The 18,996-nt window shown below is 39.2% G+C and overlaps 1 protein-coding gene across 1 annotated transcript in view; it reads left to right on the plus strand.

Moving 5' to 3' along the window:
• Nucleotides 1-4,941: 4,941 nt before the first annotated feature.
• Nucleotides 4,942-18,996, plus strand: part of ANKRD13C (ankyrin repeat domain 13C) — a 94,037-nt gene continuing 79,982 nt past the window's right edge. The window contains exon 1 of the mRNA XM_010848757.1: nucleotides 4,942-5,723. Within this exon, the coding sequence (XP_010847059.1) occupies nucleotides 5,279-5,723 (445 nt within the window). The 5' untranslated portion in view covers nucleotides 4,942-5,278. The remainder of the gene's footprint in view (nucleotides 5,724-18,996) is intronic.

Below are 18,996 nucleotides of genomic sequence, written 5' to 3' on the forward strand. Positions count from 1 at the left end.
TATTTACTCATTATTTATTGCTATAATTGATAATCAATATATTTCATCACATTTAGTCTTGACACTGTGATAACAAGCCAATAACTCCCCGCCCTACACACACACACACATACACACACACACACACACACACACGACTCCGCCAATGGGAAAATCCCACTTTAAGTCCTTGGATGTAGTACTTTTCCAGACTGAGCTTGCATTTGTCTCCCCAGTCACCTTTCCTAACTCATTCTCATTATTAAATAGTTTTGCTGGTTGGAATGCTTGCCCAGCCCCCCACCCCCACTCTGTTAAGAGATGAAATCTGATTGGGCAAAATTGATCAGGGTAATCTCATTGGCCACAGGGCTTTGTTGGGGTATAGGCCTGAGCCAATCAACACTCTTCCGGACAGGAAGACTGGACAGGGTCATCTAATGAATGCAGAGCACCACAGTTGTGTGGTCCTGGGCCCTCCTTCCAGACTGGAAGGAGGAGGCAGGAGGCCAGTGTTACTGCTGACAGCCATCTTGGGTCCTTGAGGAAGCTGGCCTTTTGAGGATGGTCCTAACAGGGAGAAGGTGCCCTGAGTCGCGGAGAAACTGACATGCAATTTGGAAGGGCACCTCTTGAAGACCTAGCAAATCAGTAAATCCCTTTAAGACCGTTTCAGTTGAATTTACTGTTATTTGGTTTAAAAAAATTGATATTTATTTACTCTTGGGCCTTACATAAGAATCCAAGAAACTAGTAGTCAAGAAAATGGCAACCCACTCCAGTGTTATTGCCTGGAGAATCCCAGGGACGGGGGAGCCTGGTGGGCTGCCGTCTATGGGGTCGCAGAGAGTCAGACACGACTGAAGCGACTTAGCAGCAGCAGCAGCAGCAGAAGTGAAGTCAGGTTGAGATTATTTAACAAGTTTACTTAGCCTCTCATTACTTAGTTCTCTTGGTACATTTTATATACTTTGGGGTTTTATGCTCTGGCTGATTGATTCAACAACTGTTCATTATTAATATTAAGCATTCAATATTTCACTGTCTGTCATGCACTGTGTATACAAGAGTGATAAACAGTTTCAGTACTGAGAAAGGTCAAAGGATTAGTTGAAGAGGTGGGCAAGAATATCAAGGAGGCATGCAAAGTTAAAATGGGAAATAAGAAATAAAGCAAAGTTAGGGACAGCTATTCAGAGTGGTGTGGTGTTAGAGAGGAGAGGAGAGGAAAGGGTAGGTATCATTAGGAACAAGGAGATCCAACCAGTCCATTCTAAAGATGAACCCTGGATGTTCTGTGGAAGGAATGATGCTAAAGCTGAAACTGCAGTACTTTGGCCACCTCATGCAAAGAGTTGACTCATTGGAAAAGACTCTGATGCTGGGAGGGATTGGGGGCAGGAGGAAAAGGGGACAACAGAGGATGAGATAGCTGGATGGTATCACTGACTCGATGGACATGAGTTTGAGTGAACTCCAGTAGATGGTGATGGACAGGGAGGCCTGACATGCTGCAATTCATGGGGTGGCAAAGAGTCAGACACGACTGAGTGACTGAACTAAACTGAACTGAAGAAGGAGTTACCAACTTCTGTTTGTGCCCTGGACCCCTTTGGCAGTATGGTGAAGCCTAGGCACCCATTTTCAGAACAATGTTTTTAAGTGTGTAAAAATACTTTGGATTAAGAAGGAAATTTAGAGTAATGAAATATCTATCAAAATATTTTTTTTAAATGTATGATATAGTAATATATGTGCTTCTTAACTCACGGAAGAACAAAGATTATCAGTGGGCATAAATATTAACCTAGTTTTGAGGTAGTGATGAATGTAAATGATATTTTGAATTATCTGCAGCAGCTGTAATGTGATACAAAAATATCTCTGGTTTCTTTTGGTTGCAAAGGCACAGGTACCTCTAGTACTGTTGTGGTTTGTGGCAGACATTCATAAAAGAGGGATGTGCTGAATTTTATGTAGTGGTTTCATTCAATATAATTTCCTGGACCCCTGAATTCTATGCTAAGTTAAAAAAAAAAAAACAAAAAACCTTATGCGAAGAAGAGATATAATTTGAACTAATTCTTTACAGACTGAATAAGGTATTTTGGTAAGTGAAATAGAAATGAATTCAGGATATGTGGAAGAGCATATTCAAAGGCATGGAGGCATAAGAGCAGATAAGGACTGTCAACAAGTTGCTTTGGTTAGAGTGAAGAATCACTTTGGCATAGTGGGAGGAGATTAAGCTGGAAAAATTGGTAAAATCTCCTATCTTTGGGATACTGGTTGATTGTACATTATAGTGTTAAGTGATTCTGACTTTAATGTATTTGAAATCCTTTGAAAACTCTCTACTGCCTAGCATATATAGTCCAAGTTTCATTGCTCCTTGTAATCAAGTCTCAGCTTTCCTTTCTAGTGTCATTTACCACTTTTCCTGACATATTATGCTCCAGTGATTCTCAAATATCATTCTATCTATATTTACCCATACTATTCTCTTTATCTCTATTCAGCATTTAAATCATCACTTCCTGTGCCTCAGTTGTCTCATCTGTAAAATAGGGACAGAAAGTACCTCATAGAATTGTTGTGGGGATTAAATAAAATAGTTACAGAACTTGTTTGGAACAATGCCTAACATGTTAAGCTCCAATAAATGATAGCTATTATATTATTGTAACTTTAATTATTACCTATAATATTTTTTCCTCTTGCCCAGTTGGGGAACTCCTATACATTCTTTAAAACCTGGTCTTGACATTACCTCCTCCAGATAGGTTTTCTGATCATGCAACTTTAATTTCCTCCAGATAAGAATTAATAACTTCTTCTTCTATCAATTCAGTTCAGTTCAGTCGCTCAGTCGTGTCTGACTCTTTGCGACCCCATGGACTGCAGCACACCAAGCCTCCCTGTCCATCACCAACTCCTGGAGTTTACTCAAACTCAATGTCCATTGAGTCGGTGATGCCATCCCACCATCTCATCCTCTGTCATCCCCTTCTTCTCCTGCCTTCAGTCTTTTCCAGCATCAGGATCTTTTCAAATGAATCAGCTCTTCAAATCAGGTGGCCAAAGTATTGGAGTTTCAGCTTCAACATCAGTCTTTCCAATGAATATTCAGGATTGATTTCCTTTAGGATAGACTGATTGGATCTCCCTTCAGTCCAGGGTACTCTCAAGTCTTCTCCAACACCACAGTTTAAAAGCATCAATTCTTCTGTGCTCAGCTTTCTTTATAGTCCAAATCTCACATCCATACATGACTACTGGAAAAACCATAGCCTTGACTAGATGGACATTATCTTATATAATTTTGATTCTTGTGTTTTACATAATGTATTATGTAGGAGTTACTTTTGGTGGGGGTTGGGGGTGTTATGGAGGTAGTGATAAAGTTGGTTTAAGAAAGAAGACACTTGAAAGAAGTAGCTGTCAGAGTAAATAGGACCTTGGAGAGATAAACAAAGTAAGATCTTTAGGACATTGCTAACTCCTCTCCCCTCCAGTTCCCCACAGCTTTAGTTATTTTGTTAAAGTGAGATTTATGTCCTTTAGAATTTGACACTAGGTCAAGGTTGGCCATGAATTAGTCCAGTGATATTTCAATTACACTAGTATTGTTTGCCATCAAGTTGCACTCCTCATGCTTTAACTCTGACGCTTGCCCGAAATTCATTCATCCAACAAATATTTGCTGCTACTGCTACTGCTGCTAAGTCGCTTCAGTCGTGTCTGACTCTGTGACCCCATAGACGGCAGCCCACGAGGCTCCCCCGTCCCTGGGATTCTCCAGGCAAGAACACTGGAGTGGGTTGCCATTTCCTTCTTAAATGCATGAAAGTGAAAAGTGAAAGTGAAGTCGCTGAGTCTTGTCCAACTCTTAGCGACCCCATGGACTGCGGCCCACCAGGCTCCTCCGTCCATGGGATTTTCCAGGCAAGAGTGCTGGAGTGGGGTGCCATTGCCTTCTCCAAACCAGACTGCTTAGTCTCAAATTTGGGTTCCCGGTAACCAGAATGGCTTTTTCTCCCTAAAGAGAAAACACACATTTATCTGCACACCCATATGTATAATTTTTTTGTTTTTACATTTAAATATAAAAATACTACTCTGCTTTGTGTTATAAATGGAGGACCACACAATGAGAACTTTTTCTTTTAAGGTAGGGCCATCCATCCATTTAGGCGGAGCCTGTTATGGCGTTGAGCCCTAGGCAAGGGAAGCACCACATCAGGAGATCTAGGGCATTTTCCTACTTGACTTCCCACCCTTCCTTCCCCCCTAATTTTCACTTTTGATAGAAAGTTGGTTACAACCTTGTAAGTAATGGAACTTCCCACCAAGAAGGGAAATCCTAACCTAACCACAGAATATTTGAGTGACCTACCCTCTCTGTCTGCTGAATAGCCTGATTCCAAGGTCAGTTTCTAAACTTTTGGGATTTGACACTTCAGCACTAAAATTTGCCTCTTTTTTTTTTTTCGTTCATCCCAACTCTTTGCATCCACTTCATTCGCAGTTGTATCTTGTGCTCACGTGCTTGACTATTTTTCCTCCTCTAATGACACATACACACACTAACACAATGTATGGCACGAAGTAGATGCTTAACAAATGCTTATTGAATGAGTGTCCTGTGCATTTCAGTGACATCATATCCTGTGTGCGTGGGTGTCAGTCTGCACTCATCTCCGGGAAGCCTGGAGGTCGCAGGGTTTAAGTCACTGTTTATAAGGTGCATCGAATATTTCAAACACAGGCTCAGGTTGCAGACTTCCCACAAGAAGCGCAGCCATCGGGAATGCTGGATCTCCTCTTTTAGTTCAGAGACTCCAGCTCGGGGGCCGAAACCCGCTGCCTACTAGGCGCCAGCGTCCCGCAACTCTGGGAGTAGAACGTGCGAGGGCGGGGGCAGGCAGCTCACTTATCGCGGTGTTTCCTCTCTCCTCCCGCCCGGGGGAGTTCTCGCGAGAGAAGCTAGGGGAAGATGGCCGTGCCCTGTTTTTCAGATTGAGGCAGTGGCGGCGGCTGCGACGGTGGGGACGGGAATCCTAGTGTCGTGGGCCCTTGAGCTGTAGCTCCCCCAAGCGAACGCGCGTCCCTTCGTGCCTAGGCGAGAGCCGACTCTTCTTCCTCCGGGAGATGCGTTTGTCCCGGGCTCGGGGGCGCTCTGGGAGTTCATGCTGCGCTGGAGTATCCTGGCCACCGCTCTAATCGCCTTGTGCCGCCGCAGCGCCAGCTTCGTCGCCAGCGGTGAGCCTCCTGGATTCCCTCTCTGCCCGTGGCGGCGATGACCGGGGAGAAGATCCGCTCATTGCGGAGGGACCACAAGCCCAGCAAAGAAGAGGGGGACCTGCTGGAGCCTGGGGATGAGGAAGCGGCGGCTGCCCTCGGCGGCACCTTTACAGGAGGCAGGCTTGGCACAGGCGGCAGCGGCAAGAGCGGTAGAGCCTGCCATAAGATCTTCAGTAACCATCACCACCGGCTACAGCTGAAGACAGCCCCGGCCTCCTCCAATCCCCCCGGCCCCCCGGCCCTGCCGCTGCACAATTCCTCCGCGACTCCCATCTCCCAGTCCCCGGCGCTGTTAGCGGGCACCAGCCCCATTGCTGTCGTCGCAGGTGGAGGCGGTTGCCCCGCACACTACCCGGTCCACGAGTGCGTCTTCAAGGGGGATGTGAGGAGACTGTCCTCTCTCATCCGCACGCACAATATCGGGCAGAAAGATAATCACGGTGAGGAGTCCTCGCCCCGTCCACCTTTCCTTCCCAGAGCCTGCACCTACTCAGGCCTCTCAAATCCTAGGTTTCTATACATCCTAGGCTTCTATCGGACTCTTCTTTCCTCTCCTTTGCCCATCATCCGAGCCAAATGCCCATAAATCATGTAATAGCATGCCAGTGGTCTGGGGATTGGTTCTTGTGGGTGCAAAGGAATGTTTCTTCCTTGCCTTCTTCAAACTATTAGAAGCTGTTATATCTTTGAGTCGGGGCTTTAGTTGATTCTTGACAATAAGAAATTTTAGACTGCCTCTCATCAAGCCTGGTCGTCATCCTTGTTTGTTGAATTGTATCTTCTTTTTCTGCCCCCTCTCCACCCTTGGGATCTTGAATTTTGAACATATAAATTGTCCACCTCCCTTTATTGTCCAGGTACAGAACCCAACCTGGCTGCAACTGGTTATGATTTCTACACGCCATCAGGCTGTCTGTTTCTTTTTCCTTCTGCTTTTAGGAAGCTTAGTTTGATACAAAGTGTTTACACTTTTGCAACTGTTTTGATTTCTGAAAGCAACAGTACCAATTTGTTGGCATTTGATACCTAGAGCAAGTAGTGACTTCCAAGGGGCTAAGATTTCGCTGAAGCAAAGCTTAGAGTTTTATACTTATTTCACATAGATAATTGCTGATAGTAATTAAAACATTACTTGATGACCTGTGATGAGAAATAGTACTATGATTTTTCATAGTAACTTCCTCATATCCTACATGACAACATGTAGTGTCATTTGTTATTCAAGGACTGTATTTCTATTGTTTGCTTTAACTTATTAGCTGATTTTTTTCGGTTTCTTCTAAAAACATAATGTGATTGAGTTGACTGTGATAATGTGATTATCAGTTGACTGTCATAATATGATTGACTTTATTTTACTGTGATTTAAGCCACAGTAAAATAAAGCTAATGCAAACACTGATATTTTCAGCATTTAATAAATAGGCCATTTTAAACTGGGTACTTGGCAAATATTGTTAGTAGTTCGCTTTTAACTGAACATGAGAATTGTATACATTCAATTAGAACACACTCAATTCTATGCTCAAAATAGTATAACACATTAATGAAATACATGCCTGTTGAATAAGCTTTCTTAATTCCATTGGACTCTAGGCTTCTTATCTACAATTAGGGCAAAAACTGATGTTAAAAAAAAAGAGTAAGATTTCCACTGTTTGTATAATTCTCTGACAACTGCATTTGTATTCTGAATTTACAATATTGTAATATTACTGTCATTTATTAAAAATAAGCCCCCCCAAAATGTTCCTAAAAGTTGCACCCAGGTTTTCATTCTTAAGTTTATTTAATTACTTTACTATTGTTGCAACAGCATCATATTGTTTGTTGATAGTAATTATATTTTAACCCTTTGGGAAACGGTTTTTAGTGGGAGATCTAGTGTAGCTTTGAATGTTTAGAATGTTTTTCAGATTTGGTCTTCATAGTAGCTGTATAAAAGGTTTATCTTATAGCCATTGCATTTAAAATATTGCCATTTAAGGGTTGCATTACATTGAAATATACCTGAAAAAAGTTGAAACTTTTTGAGGGATGATTCCCTTTGAAAGAAGCGAGAGGTGACTATGACTGACTAAGTATGATAGTATGATGTTAGAGCTGATTTTTTTTGATTGATCACAGAAGGTACTGAATTGCAGGACTATTGAGCTTGCATGTCTGTCATCTAGCAGATGAGAGCTGTTTTGTTAAAGTACAAATTCTACTCAAAGTAATTAGAATCCTAAATACCTTTAAACTCTTTTCCATAGTCTACTGAAATTCTCTTTAAAAATCATTTTGATATACTAAATGCTTGCATTGTACTTAGCTGCCCTTACTTTGTTGATTTTTTTTTTTAATTGAAGTATAGTTGACTTACAGTATTTCAGGTGTACAGCAGAGCGATTCAGTTTTATATATATATACGCACACGTATTTTAGATTTTTTTCAGATTCTTTTCCTGTTTTAGATTATTACAAGATATTGAATATAGTTCCCTGTGCTATACAGTTCAGTTTAGTTCAGTTTAGTTCAGTCGTGTCCAACTCTTTGCGACCCTGTGGACTGTAGCACGCCAGGCTTCTCTGTCCATCACCAACTTGTGGAGCTTGCTTGAACTCATGTCCATAGAGTTGGTGATGCCATCCAACCATCTTATCCTCTGTCGTCCCCTTCTCCTGCCTTCAGTCTTTCCCAGCATCAGGGGAAAGTGCTATACAGTAGGTCCTTGTTATCTCTTTCATATGTAGTAGTGTGCATCTGTTTATCCCACTTTTTACCACCCCCCCCTTCCCCTTCGGTAATCATACATTTTTTTAATGTCTGTGAGTCTATTTCTGTTTTGTCAGTAAGTTCATTTGTATCATTTTTTATTTATTTGAATTCATTAATTTTTGGCTGTACTAGGTCTTCGTTATGGACTTCCCTGGTGGCTCAGTCGGTAAAGCATCTGCCTGCAATGCGGGAGACCCAGGTTGGATCCCTGGGTCGGGAAGATCCTCTGGAGAAGGAAATGGCAACCCACTCCAGTATTCTTGCCTGGAAAATCTCATGGATGGAGCCTGGTAGGCTACAGTCCATGGGGTCGCAAACAGTCGGACACGACTGAATGACTTCACTTCAGGTCTTCATTGCTGTGCCTAGGCTTCTCATTGTAGTGGCTTCTTTTGTTATGGAGTACAGGCTGTAGAGCACTGGCTCAATAGTTGTGGTACACAGGCTTAGTTGCCCTGAGGAATGTAGAATCTTCCTGGACCAGGGATGGAGTTCATGTTCCCTGCACTGACAGGTGGATTCTTAGTTGCTGGAGCACCAGGGAGGTGCATATCACTTTTCTAGACTCCCCATATAAGTGCTGTCTTAAGATACTTGTCTTTCTCTGACTTACTTCACTTAGACTGATCATCTCTAGGGTCATCTATGTTGCTGCAAATGGCGTTATTTCAGTCTTTTTTATGGCTTAGTAATATTCCATTGTCTATATATACCACATCTTCTTTATTCATTTATCTATCCATGGACATTTAAATTATTTCCATGTTGTTGTTATTGTAAATCATGCTGCTGTGAAATTTGGGGTGCATTTATCTTCAAATTAGAGTTTTTGTCTTTTCTGGATATATGCCCAGGAGTGGGATTGTTGGATCCTCTGTTAACTCTAGATTTTTAAGGACCCTCCATACGGTTCTCCTAAATGTCTGTACCAATTTACATTCCTACCAACAGTGACATTGTTGACATTTTTCATGACTATAACCAGTGTTTCATAAACTGGTGGAAACTGTAATTGTTGTTTTCTGCAATATATGGATACATTCTCATCTCCTACAGTGAAGACTCCTAGAAAGAGTAGCTTTTAACGTTGTTCTTGTTTAGTTGCTAAGTCATGTCCAACTCTTTGTGATCCCATGGACTGTAACCCACCAGGCTCCTCTGTCCATTTGATTTTCCAGGCAAGAATACTAGAGTGTGTTGCCATTTCCTTCTCCAGGGGATCTTTCCAACCCAGGGATCAAACCTGTGTTCCCTGCTCCACAGGTGGATTCTTTATCACTGAGCCTCCTGGGAAGCCCATTTCTGTTTAATATGCTACTTCTTCAATCTTTTTGCTTATAGCTGCATAATTTCCCTACTATGTTTACATTACTTTTACTCTTCAGAGTTTACTAACCTGGATATTTCGTTAACTTTTTTTGGAATATTTTCCCTTTCAAATTACAGAAGATAAAGGCATTTTAAGTTGCCCAACACAAACAAGCTATGTATTATATTTGGATTGTTAAAACATGATAAATACATAGCAGAATCATCTACTCATTCAGGTGCATAGCAGAGCCATACAATTAAACCACATCATAGGACATAGTTGTATGTTGACTTGACATTCCTTCCATAATATAATGATGATGATGATCATGATCATAGTTTCTTGAACATGTCAGCACTATGCTAAGTGTTTACATACATTATCACATTTAATTCTTACAATAACCCTGCAAAGCAGATAGTTTTATTCTTGTTTTAAAGGAGGAAACTGAAGCCTTGAGGCACAAGGAAACTTTGCCAAAGTTGCATACTTAGTATTAAGTTCCAAAATGGGGAACTGAACTAACAGTAAGGGCTTCAAAGCCCATGATCAACCTCTGTAAATTTTCTGTTAATCAGGACCCACTAATTTGCAAAGAAATCAGTTTTAATAATGTGTATGTGGCATTTTATGGCAAAGTTCTTTGATATATATTTTCTATTTAGTACCTATAGAAAGATAATGCTATTAAACAGCTCTCAGAGATTTCCTGTACAGCCGAGATCTCTCACTATTGTTTGTTATTTTTCTTTTTCATGTAATGGCACAGATAAATGCACTGCCTTGTCCACATGATAGCCCTTTAGATACTTGACAAGCAAGAGCTATCATGTCCTTCCTATCTTCAAGTTAAACATTCCTAACTTCTATATCCATTCTTCATAGGACATGATTTACAAAGTGCTAAGAATGGTCCCTGAAACATAGTGAATACTATAAAACTGTATTAAATAAGTAAATGAAGATCTTAGTCATCTTTTAGTGACACTCTAGTTGCTTAGTCTTTCCTTTGAGGATGGAAAGAACCAACCTTGTGTTGAAGTTATAGTAGCCTCATAAATGAAGACAGATTATATTTATTGCTCTAAGTGATACACATTTAGTAATGTGTATTACTAAAGAGCACACATTAAATAACACAGTGAAATAATATGTGGATTTTTAAAAATGTTTATTCTCAAGTGGTTGTCTTGCTATTCTAATCTCTTCTTGTGCTTTTTTTTAAACCTCAAAACAGAACTTGACATTTATTAATATTTATCTTGTTAGTCTTGATCCTTTATTCTATCTACCATGAAAGCGTATTGAATTCTACAGATAGTAGATAGTGCGTGGTCATCTGTGTCTGACTTTTTATGACCCCATGGACTGTAGCCCTCCAGGTTCCTCTGTCCATGGAATTTTCCAGGCAAGAATACTTGAGTGGGTTGTCATTTCCTACTTCAGGGGATCTTTTCAACCCAGGGATTGAACCTGCATCTGTTGCCTCTCCTGTATTGACAGGCAGATTTACCACAGTGACAGCCATTATTGGATCCTAATTTGGTCACTGTATAGCTCACTATTCATTAGCTCTTTCAGTTTTAGTGATCTTGGAATGAAACACTTTCTTTGGGGGTGTGTGTGTGTGTGTGTGTGTGTGTGTGTGTCTATGTGTGTATTTATAAGTTATTGTCAAATTGAATAGGGTCAGGGATAGAGCTTTTTTTTTTTTTGTGGAAAAATGTTAGTTTAGTTTGAATTGCTTTTTCTGAGCCATCATTTATACTGGGGAATATTGTATTTGGATCCAAACGTATTGCTTGAAATATAGTTAAATACAGTAACAATCATAATATCTATATACTGTGTTCAGAAATGGCAATGATTTTGACTCATGGTATATTTAGTAACAGTTTTGTTTGAGTGGGGAAAAAGATACATTAAGCATACAAAAATTGATTCAACTCTATGTCATTAGTGTATCTTTAGCTTTATACTACTTTTTTTTTAAGTATAGGATTAAAGTTTAAATATTTTTTTTTACATTGAGTGTAAAGATTTTTTCTGACTTTTTTTTTTGCCATTGGTATTTAAAGAAAGCATCATGTTAACGTGCTGGGTTTGTTTGTTTGTTTTTTTACAGTTGGTGGTAATGATTTTTATTTCTTCTTTAGAACTGAGAATGATTGTGAAGTTTATAGAAGACTTTCTTGATTTTGACTGCATTTCCTATTTGCCAAACTTGTATTTTTTTTCCCCCTTAATTGAGTTAAATATCTTTGGAAGTTAAGCACCTTATCTTGGAAACTAGTCAAAAGCTTTTAGGTGCTAAAGTGATGAATATCCTTGATCTATGAATTGCTTAAACCATCCTTTCCTAGATATGGAAAAATTTTGATCTATTCTGAGAGATTTGGCAGTTTGTACTGCCTTTAATTACATTATGTGGCATGGGACAAGCCATTTTCTCTATACACAGTTAATTTTCATTTTTTTACTGAGTTGTAATCTTGAAGCTGTTTTACAGAGTGATTAGAGATTTCAAATTCAAGATAAAATTCATTTTGAGACTATTCCTACCAATGCAAGTGACTCAGTGAAGTGATAACGAAACGGTCAGCTTGTGTCTGGTGGCTGGAAAATTTCTTCAGACAGAAATTTTAAAATATCTTACATTCAGAAAGTTTAAAAATGTACACTTGAATATGGAGGCAATAGGATACTCTGTTTGGTGCCCATGCAATATGTTTATTTTGACTTATTCTATATAAATTGATCTTCCTTTTGATACTATTCTGTTTTTGGTTCCTAACATTCATGAGGGGTGATGCACAATATGTTGTTTGTTTGAGAAGAGGTGACTATAAAGAGAAATTTTGTGTGGGAAAAAAAATCTCGAAGTCTCAGGTGAGCAATTTTAGTCAAGAGGCACATCTTTAAATGAACACTAGTGGTTTTGTATTGGTTCTCATGTTTTGTACTCTTTTCTGAATTTTGTTTTTTGGAAGACATGCCTCATTTTTCCTCGGATTAAAAAAAGTGGTTTCTGGAAGCCCAAGATAATCCATTAAAGTTTTCAGCACTGACACTGGGTATGAGGCTGATTTGGCTGTGAAATCTGTCACTCCACTGATCTGTGGAGTTGATTAATTAATCTTCATGATTATATAAATATGACCGTCCTCCTTTCACCTTACCTGTGTGTATATCTCTGACCAGATAGGACTGTCCTGGGGTTAAATGACTGTGCATCCCAATGCCATCATCATTAGCATTGTAGAATGTGAACTGTTGCTTAAAACTGGGATATGAGCACATCTTCTGGAGACCTACTTTCACTGAACTACGGTAGAAGTAGGAAGGTCTGACCTTCCAACTTGGCAAAAAACGAAGCAGAAATGAGCAGTTACTGATGATGATGTGTCCTGGGCATCATCAATGAGGCAGGACAATTCGAAAGGACTTACTGGAGAACTGAATATGTTGGTTCCAAGTTAATGACGTTAAGTCATAGAAATCTAAAGAGTACAAGGTAGTTGTCAGGATGCTTTGTGTTCTAGAAAATGAGTGTAGTTTCTCAAAAATTGGTTGGGGGTTGAGCAGACAGAGAATATATTCCTGTTCATATTCATATGTCATCTGTTTTATCTGGAGAGAGATGGAAGGTCAGTTTTAGAGCAAGACAGAAGCGTGTCAAATGAGTGTAGGAAAAAGAGAAATATCTCTTTTCTAACCGTTTAAAGATTATGAATGCTGTTCGTTACCAGGATATGTGAGGTTTAACTCTGTGGTTGGTTGCGTTTCATCTGTTTTTGAGCCTGTTAGTCTTGTTGATATCCCAAAGATTATCTGCAAAACCGCTGCTGCTGCTGCTGTCACTTCAGTCGTGTCCGACTCTGTGCTACCCCATCGACGGCAGCCCAGCAGGCTCCCCCGTCCCTGGGATTCTCCAGGCAAGAACACTGGAGTGGGTTGCCATTTCCTTCTCCAATGCATGAAAAGTGAAAGTGAAGTTGCTCAGTTGTGTCTTCTCGACCCCATGGACTGCAGCCTACCAGGCTCCTCCGTCCATGGGATTTTCCAGGCAAGAGTACTGGAGTGGGTTGCCATTGCTTTCTCCATCTGAAAAACTAGAAGGCATTTTTTATGTATCAGATCTGAGTTTGAGACCATGCTTCTCTACAAACTGGATTTTATGTAATTATACTATTTAACTGCTGAAATAAGTAGATATAATATCTGTCTCTTGGGGCATTATTTTCTTATATGGGAGACTGTACTTGAACATAATGTTGAAGGCTCATATCATAGTAGTAGCAATTAATATAAATACCTTGCTCTCACATTTGCTATGATGTACCTTTCAGCAGAGGACACTCTAGTTTTTGAGGTTTAGATAGAGCTTCATTCACTTGAGGTTTTATACTTGAATTTATACTGCCTATCAGTTTGCTACAAGGTTAGGTTTATTTGTCTCTCCCCTGTAAGGCATCTTTAGTCTACTACTGGTATAACTCGGTTCATACCTGTTGTATACTGTAATCACTTTTGTTTGTTTTGGGGTGTTTCTAATTTGGATTTTGTTTTTCTGCATATATTTTTCAGTTGTTTCTGTCTTTCCTACTTCTTATCTTTTAGTTGAGATCCAAAAGAAGGAAAAATCTGAAGGAATAAATATACTTTAAAAAGAGTTTATTAGATAAACCTTCTGAAGGGAATAGTAGATAAAGTTAAGCACCTCAGTTCAGTTCAGTCGTTCAGTCGTGTCCGACTCTTTGCAACCCCATGAATCGCAGCATGACAGGCCTCCCTGAGTTCACTCAAACTCATGTCCATCGAGTTGGTGATGCCATCCAGCCATCTCATCGTCTGCCATCCCCTTTTCCTCCTGCCCCCAATCCCCCCCAGCATCAGAGTCTTTTCCAATGAGTCAACTCTTCGCATGAGGTGGCCAAAGTATTGGAGTTTCAGCTTCAGCATCATTCCTTCCAAAGAACACCCAGGACTGATCTCCTTTAGAATGGACTGGTTGGATCTCCTGCAGTCCAAGGAACTCTCAAGAGTCTTCTCCAACTAAATACATGTTAAATTCAATTTCAGGTTAGTGGTATATTCCAGTTTACAATAACTTCATATACCTTCCAGGTATATGAACAATAACAACAAAATGCATTTGGATTCTTGGGTATAGATATCTGTCAGGTTTGTTAATTCATCCTCTCTTAATCAGCATAGTGCTGAATTCTATAAAGCCACCAGTGCTATGTTGCTCATCCTTTTGAACACTGATTGGCTTTCATAGAGAGTCATGTGGAGACTTGCATTGTCCTGGGTAAAATGCTTTTTTGGAGAGTAAAAACAGATTTTAACACTATTCTGATGGTTCTTCATGGGAAGATCCCCTGGAGGAGGGCATGGCAACCCACTCCAGTATTCTTTCCTGGAGAATCTCATGGACAGAGGAGCCCGGTGGGTCCTTAGGGTCACAAAGAGTCAGACACGACTGAAGCAACTTAGCTTGCTTGCTAATGATTCTTTATAGTCCACCCTCCCCCCCCCTCCGCCATTTTTTTGGTTCATTCATTCCTTCATTTAACTGATATATATACTGAGCTCCTGATAACGTGATAAACAGTGTTTTAGGTTCTGGGGTTACTTAGAGCAGTGAACAAAATGAACAAAGTCTCTGCTCTCAGGGAGCTTACATTCTAATGGGGCAAGATAAATAGTAAACAAACTAATAAACATATGGTAATACTCTTTGGTATCTCAGATGGTAAAGAATCTGCCTGCATTGCAGGAGACCCAGGATCAATTCCTGGGTCCGGAAGATCCCCTGGAGAAGATAAGGGCTACCCACTCCAGTATTCTTGCCTGGAGAACTCCATGGACAAAGGAGCCTGGTGGGTTACAGTCCATGGGGTCGCAAAGAGTTGGACACAACTGAGCAACTGACACAGCAACAACATAATAAATATTATAGAGTAAAATAAAGCAGGGTGAAGATAGAGAGTGCTTGCAGTATAGGGAGGGGAGGTTAGGGTCTGGGAAGACATCAGGGATGAGAAAAATAGGAGCAGTTACTTAAAGAAAATTAGGGAGCTGTTTTCTAGAAGAAAAGAATTTCAGGCAGAGAATTGCAAATATAAAGAAAGGTACCATGTTCAAGGAATAGGAAGAAGGCAAGTATGACTGGAACAAGGCAGAGAGTGGTAGGAGATGGGAAATTTTGATATGTGGGGGTGGGGGATGTAAGCATGCAGGACTTTTTGTAGACCATTCATTGCTTTTACTTCACTCAACATAGGAAGTGATTTGAGGATTTTGAGCAGCCAGGTAACATGATCTGATTTTAAAAGGCTCTTTCTGGCTGCTATATGAAGCAGAAAAGAAACTTGGATGGGCATGGATCAATTTAACATGCCATTGTAATAAATGGAGTAACTGGAAATAATGAGAAGGTAGAGCTGGTTAAGAGTTGATGATATTTTGAATATAATATACGTGTGTGAATTTCAGTAGTAAAGTACCATTCATTTCCCATCTCCTACCACTCTCTGCCTTGTTCCAGTCATACTTGCCTTCTTCCTATTCCTTGAACATGGTACCTTTCTTTATATTTGCAATTCTCTGCCTGAAATTCTTTTCTTCTAGAAAACAGCTCCCTAATTTTCTTTAAGTAACTGCTCTTATTTTTCTCATCCCTGATGTCTTCCTAGACCCTAACCTCCCCTCCCTATACTGCCATTCATGAGAGAAAGTACTAAGATTCTCCCTTTTTATTGCTTGCTTGGATGAGACTTGAAAGTATCTGTAGAAGCTGGAGCTTTGGTGGTTGTTTGTGTGTGTCTGTGTTAGTCACTCAGTCGTTTCTGACTCATTGAGACCCCATGCCAGGCTCCTCTGTCCATGGGATTCTCCAGGGAAGAATACTGGAGTGGGTTGCCATTCCCTTCTCCAGGGGATCGTCCCAACATATAATTTCCTGTTTTGTTCCTTGGTTAGGGGGCACATGAAGTCAGAATTATTTTTGAAATAATACAAAGTCATTGTTTGCCTTTTTTTCCCACTGCAGTGACATTTTCACTGATGGTACAAAAGCAGTGGTGGGTAAAATTGTTGGAATGTTAGCATGAATTAAGGCACTGAATTGCTAGTAGTCATTGTATTATTCACTGCCTGTACTTGAAGTGGGGCAGAGGTGGGGAAGCCAATTTCACAATGTCTTTGCTGAAGCTGTAGAAATTGTTAATTTTTAGTCTTAATCTTGAGTACATGCTTTTTATATTCTTTGAGACATTACGTGGATTATGCATGCTTTTCTGCTACATACAGAAGAGAAAATAAGGGAAAACATCTGTGCATTTTGAGTTGTAAGCCAAACTGGCTGCTTTTGTCATGCAACACTATTTGTATTTGAAAAAACAACTTACACACAAATTATGGTTATTCCAATTTGGATATTTGGGATGCATTTCCTGGAAATTGGAAAAGTAAACCTGGGACCTCAAGGAAAACAATTGGTAGTCTTTGCTGCCAATGGAAGAAGTTCAATTTGAGATGAAAGAATTTAAAACACTTGTCTTTGTCACTCTAAGCTTGACAGTTTCCTAGTATTTAAAGACTGTTTTGGCCATATTGGTAATATTACTAAATATGATTTAAAAAATTTTATGTAGTGAAATGTGTTGACATATGGAAGATCTGAAGGACTCAGTCAACTAGTATTTTTTAGACTGATCAGTCTGTTATGTTACAGAATCATGCATCAGTAAAGATTCATTCAAAGTGCAAGTGAAACCAATGAATTTTGGTGTGCCAGAAAACAAAATAATTATTGATATGGTTTTAGATTTCACATGGCAACAGTCCATTAAGAAATGACCACTTAATAAGTTCTGGTGTTCTATCGAAGAATACAACTAATTATTTGAAAAGGCTATTAAAATGCTCCTCTTTTTTCTTTTAATTGCATGTCATCTGAATCTGGATTTAGTTATAAAAACCCAGCTGTTTTCTGTTAAGTAAGACATTTAATTTACTTTAATTTTTAATTAAAGAATTTAAAATTGTACCACTCATCATTTTTTTTTTAATTTGTTTTGGAAAATTGCAATTATGCTTTTCATAAAAAAATTATATTATCATGTAATGAGTTTATTGTAATTTTAAAATTAGTAAGGAAAATTTTTAAACAATTTAATGTGGTCTTGAAACCAGAAAGTCTGAAATCTGTTGGTATGATAAAAAGAATACTGATTTTAGAGTCATGACTGTCATTCCTATATATGTAATTTTAGGAAATTATCCGTTATTAGATGTCTTTTTCTTATGACATGTGAAATAGGAATAATCTTTGTCTCATGGGGTTAGGGAGCAAATTAAATAAGATATCTAAAATATACAGCATAGTGCTGGGCCTATACTAATATATGCCCTATAAATGCCAGCCATTTGTTTAATAATTTGCATACTTTTAACACTGCAGTGTTCTTAATGTTACTGGAATGCTTTTTAATCATTTAGCAAAACAGAGTTCAGTTTTGTTTACCAAGTTAGAACCAAGGCATCCAATTTCAGATTTAAAAGTATATTTTGAAAAGCTAACAGTTATTTTTAAGATTTTTAGCATCCTTTGTTTAACAGAGTAGCTTAAGCAGCAGGTTGAGGACTTAGATAACTGAGGGGATAGTAGATGAAGGTTCAAACTAGGGTGCTTGAGCGCTTAGTTTCATGATACATTTGGTCATGTGGTGTTGGGTAGAGAATGACGTTGATGATGAGTATTTTGCATTTTAAGCTATTGAAATCATAGTGTAACATATGGCATTCTTAATTGTAGGTAGTATATATTTCTGCTCATGTTCCTGCCTGTGAAGTGAGAGGGACTGGATTGTTGAACTCAGAGTCATTTCTAGTTCATAAATCTTTTGAAATTGTGATTACTTTGGACTTGTAATAGGAAGTTTCATTTGTAACTTCAGTAGGTACTAAGGCTTTTACCTTTTCATCTATATGTTCTTGGAAGATTTAAGAAAACAGTAATTATTTAGGTGCATAAATGCCTTGATTTCTTCACCTTTGTGCTCTGCTAGACTCTGGTGGGTCCTTCTTAATTTGTGTAAGTTTTTGAATAGTTACTATGTTTACATGCTACAAAACTGCAAAAAGATATACAAGGATATGATGTAAAAGTAAAGTTTCTCTCCCACCTGTCTTTATTCACCCAGTTATCCTCTTTGCAGCAACTAGTGTTATCAGTTCCTTGTTTTCTTTCTGTTGCCATTTAGAACATTAGAACTTTTTTTTTTTTTCTCCTGAAAGAGAAGTGAAGAAAGAGAACTGTTGTTACCTTTTCTAATATTAGGACAAAAATAGATATTCAGAAATTTATTTGTTTTATTTAAATGTATTTCTCTTTTTTTAATTTTGAATTTATATCTCCAGTCTAGACTTCTCCTTGGAGTTCCAGATATTATAATTATCCACACTTGAGAATCTTAGAGATATTTCAAAATTTATTTGTCCAAAATGGAGTTATCATTTTCTGCCTCCCCCCGCCGCACTCCCCCCATCCCCCGCCGTCACATCATTAGATATCCAGTTCTCAGGTGTCAATCATTGAGATCATTCTTTGTCTCAGTTAAGTTCAGTGGCT

The sequence above is a fragment of the Bison bison genome, unplaced genomic scaffold (genome assembly GCF_000754665.1).
Source record: "Bison bison bison isolate TAMUID 2011002044 unplaced genomic scaffold, Bison_UMD1.0 scf7180017864271, whole genome shotgun sequence".
Taxonomy (NCBI): domain Eukaryota; kingdom Metazoa; phylum Chordata; class Mammalia; order Artiodactyla; family Bovidae; genus Bison; species Bison bison.